The sequence below is a fragment of the Oncorhynchus kisutch genome, unplaced genomic scaffold (genome assembly GCF_002021735.2).
Source record: "Oncorhynchus kisutch isolate 150728-3 unplaced genomic scaffold, Okis_V2 Okis01b-Okis20b_hom, whole genome shotgun sequence".
Lineage (NCBI taxonomy): Eukaryota > Metazoa > Chordata > Actinopteri > Salmoniformes > Salmonidae > Oncorhynchus > Oncorhynchus kisutch.
Genome location: NW_022261978.1, coordinates 13,389,864 through 13,394,156, shown reverse-complemented (window position 1 = coordinate 13,394,156; position 4,293 = coordinate 13,389,864). Strand labels below are relative to the sequence as shown.

The 4,293-nt window shown below is 49.6% G+C and overlaps 1 protein-coding gene across 1 annotated transcript; it reads left to right on the top strand.

Moving 5' to 3' along the window:
* Window positions 1–654: 654 nt before the first annotated feature.
* On the top strand, window positions 655–2,645 carry LOC109886005 (suppressor of cytokine signaling 1; the record flags this gene model as incomplete). The annotated part of the gene is given in 3 exon segments (XM_020477773.2): window positions 655–1,051; window positions 1,054–1,180; window positions 2,084–2,645. Coding segments are annotated over 3 exon segments (852 nt in total), but the record flags the coding sequence as incomplete, so codon positions are not given.
* Between the last annotated feature and the right edge of the window lie 1,648 nt (window positions 2,646–4,293).

Sequence of the window (4,293 nt, the reverse complement as noted above, 5' to 3'; positions counted from 1 at the left end):
TTACATGAAGGGAGATCCACAGCAACAACATGACAGACCATAATACAAGCAGTACGAAGAGACAGACCGAAACATGCAGCACAATCAGCATTCTACGTTACTGGGTTCCCATAACAACCACAGCTGTCCATGACAGACCATAATACAAGCAGTACGAAGAGACAGACCGAAACATGCAGCACAATCAGCATCCTACATTACTGGGTTCCCATAACAACTACGTCCATGACGGAGTCCTTGAATCCTGAGACGGAGACTAAACTTTACAGTGTTAGTGGTGTGTGTGTGTGTCTGTGTGTGTGTGTGTGTGTGTGTGTCTGTGTGTAACCAGCCTATGTTTTTATACAGCACCTCAATAACACTGTCCCTGTCTGTCTGTCTCTTCTCCCAGGATCTCTCCAGATCATTCTGGATCTCTCTCTCCTCGCCCCTATAGTGGATTTGGATATGGGATAGTGATCCCAGACTCCTGGACCACACACCTCCGGCCCTTCTTCAGCCAGCAGGAGTATCTTCTAGTGCGACACACACACACCGTCAGCTGGTTCACAGTGGCTACTACTGGGGATGGGGGATCCAGTGGAGGGCTCTCTTCTGTATGATGGTCAGAGATACTCTGGCAGGAACCACAGTGGAACCATCGCAGAACCACGCGGCACCACGCAGAACCAGGACGGAACCCAGCAGCTTCCGGGGGAAACCCTAGAACACGTAGAACAACAGAACCGCGTTCAAGAACAACAGAACCAACTCCTAGAACTCGAGAACTTCGAACTCTTAGGTCAAGAGAATGAACTCTTAGAACAACAGAACCTAGAACAACAGATCCAACTCTTAGAACTAGAGAATACAGTCCAGACCAGCACAGACAACCGGTCCAGACCTCCAGACAAGACCAGTTCTGGCGGTGCCCTCCATCCCTGGTGGCCTCAACAGAGCAGCTTTAGAGCGACTAGACCCAGTGTCCCTCTCCCCTGCCTCGGCCCTCTTCTCCACTTGCCCGATCCGATCCCAGACTCCTGGCCCACACACCTCCGGCCCTTCTCAGCCAGCAGGAGTATCTTCTAGTGCGACACACACACCGTCAGCTGGTTCACAGTGGCTACTACTGGGGCCCTATGGAGATGGAGGAGGCCCACCGCACACTGCTACTCACACCGCCTGGGAGCTTCCTCATCAGGTATACACCACACCCTGCTACACACACCGCCTGGGAGCTTCCTCATCAGGTATACACCACACCCTGCTACACACACCGCCTGGGAGCTTCCTCATCAGCTATACACCACACCCTGCTACACACACTGCCTGGGAGCTTCCTCATCAGGTATACACCGCACCCTTCTACACACACACCGCCTGGGAGCTTCCTCATCAGCTATACACCACACCCTGCTACTGACACACGCCTGGGAGCTTCCTCATCAGGTATACACCACACCCTGCTACACACCACTGCCTGGGAGCTTCCTCATCAGGTATACACCACACCCTGCTACACACGCCTGGGAGCTTCTCATCAGGTATACACCACCACCTGCTACACACACCGCCTGGGAGCTTCCTCATCAGGTATACACCACACCCTGCTACTCACACCGCCTGGGAGCTTCCTCATCAGGTATACACCGCACCCTGCTACTGACACCGCCTGGGAGCTTCCTCATCAGGTATACACCGCACCCTGCTACACACACACTGCCTGGGAGCTTCCTCATCAGGTATACACCACACCCTGCTACACACACACCGCCTGGGAGCTTCCTCATCAGGTATACACCACACCCTGCTACAACACCACCTGGAGCTTCCTCATCAGTATACACTGCACCTTGCTACTCACACCGCCTGGGAGCTTCCTCATCAGGTATACACCGCATCCTGCTACTCACACTGCCTGGGAGCTTCCTCATCAGATATACACACACCCTGCTACACACACCGCCTGGGAGCTTCCTCATCAGGTATACTCCGCACACACACACACACGGCTGTTCCTCATCAGGAAACAAACAAGCACAGCCCCCCCTTGCTGTTCCGTCCTGTGTAACGTTGTGCTGTCGTGTGGTTGTGTGGTTGCCAGGGACAGCAGTCAGCCGGACGTCTTCTTCACCCTCAGTTACCACGGCGATCGGGGGCCCGTCAGTGTCCGCGTCCTCCTGACCAGTCAGAGTTTCCGCCTCAACGGCAGTAACAAGGCCTTTGATTCATTGTTCGCCTTGCTGCGGTTCTACGTGGAGTCATCCCATAGGCGGCTGCGGAGGGCGTGGCGCAGGGAGCAACCCATGACCTTACAGCAGCTGTGTAGGGGACGAATCGTGGAGTTGTACGGAGCGGAGAGGATAGATTCACTACCTGGGCTTAACCAGGTGGTCATACAGTATCTACAGGACTATCCTTATAGTGTATAGACACACCCTCCTACCGGAGAGTTTGGGGCACCACTTCCGTTTCAACAGACTGAAACTTTCTGACCGGTACTGACCCGAACCTACAATGGAGTGGAGCCCCAGAAAACGGAATTGGAAATTTGCTGATTTTTACACTCTCTGTCTCTGGTCTGGTTCTGTGGTTCTGTCTCTGGTCTGGTTCTGTGGTTCTGTCTCTGGTCTGTGGTTCTGTCTGTGGTTCTGTGGTTCTGTCTCTGGTCTGTGGTTCTGTCTCTGGTCTGTGGTTCTTATCTGTGTGGTTCTGTCTCTGGTCTGTGGTTCTTATCTGTGGGGTTCTGTCTCTGGTCTGGTTCTGTGGTTCTGTCTCTGGTCTGTGGTTCTTATCTGTGTGGTTCTGTCTCTGGTCTGTGGTTCTTATCTGTGGGGTTCTGTCTCTGGTCTGTGGTTCTTATCTGTGTAGTTCTGTCTCTGGTCTCTCTGTGATTCTGTCTCTTGGGCCAGTTCTAGGCTGGTCATGTACTGTAGTTCTGGTCTGTGGTTCTGAAGGTACAGTGGGTTGGTTTCCCAACCTTATTCTAAAATGGATTTTAAAAAAAAGGTTTCCCTCATCAATCTGCACACAATACCCCATAATGACATCACAATACCCCATAATGACATCACAATACCCCCATAATGACATCACAATAACCCCATAATGACAAAGCGAAAACAGGCTTTAGAATTTTGGGCAAAAAAAATAACAGATACCTTATTTACATAAGTATTCAGACCCTTTACTATGAGACTTGAAATTGAGCTCAGGTGCTTCTGTTTACATTGATCATCCTTGAGATGTTTCTACGGACTTGATTGGAGTCCACCTGTGGTAAATTCAATAGATTAGATATGATATGGAAAGGCACACACCTGTCCCACAGTTGACAGTGCACGTCAGACCCGAAAACCAAGCCATGAGGTCGAGGACTTGTCCGTAGAGCTCCGAGACGACAGGATTTTGTCAAGGCACAGATCTGGGGAGGGTACCAAAAATGTGTCTGCAGCGTTGAAGAACACAGTGGTCTCCATCTTAAATGGAAGAAGTTAGAACCACCAAGACTTCCTAGAGCCGCCCGCCCAGACAAACTGACCAATCAGGGCAGAAAGGCCCTTGGTCAGTCTTTACTAACGACATGCCTACATGCTATTGAGTCTTTACTAACGACATGCTACATGCTATTGAGTCTTTACTAGCGACATGCTGCATGCTATTGAGTCTTTACTAGCGACATGCTGCATGCTATTGAGTCTTTACTAGCGACATGCTGCATGCTATTGAGTAAAACCAGAGTGTCTATGTATGTGGCCTTGGTCAGTCTTTACTAGCGACGTGCTATATGCTATTGAGTCTTTACTAGCGACATGCTACATGCTATTGAGTAAAACCAGAGTGTCTATGTATGTGCTCTAACCACTAGGCTACCTGCCACCCAGAGCTACCTGTCTAACAGAACACAGTGTTCTTTAATGGAAGCCTGTACAACAAAATCAAGGTAGAATCAGGATTCCCCAGGCAGCTGTTTGGCACCTTCTTTTTTCAATCTTTACCAACAACATGCCAATGACATTTGAGTAAAGCCAGTGAGTCTATGCATGCGGATGACTCAACACTGTACATGTCAGCTACTACAGCGACTGAAATGACTGCAAACATTAACATAGATAGAGCTGCAGTTAGTTTCAGAATGGGTGGCAAGAATATAAGTTAAATAATTTTACAATAACTAATAATTAAAAGCATTTTTATTTTGGACAAATCATTCACTAACCCTTAACCTCAACTACCTCTCGTAATGAGTCATGAGTCATGAGTCATGAGTAATGAGTCACAGGCGCATGAGTCATGAGTCATGAGTCACGAGTC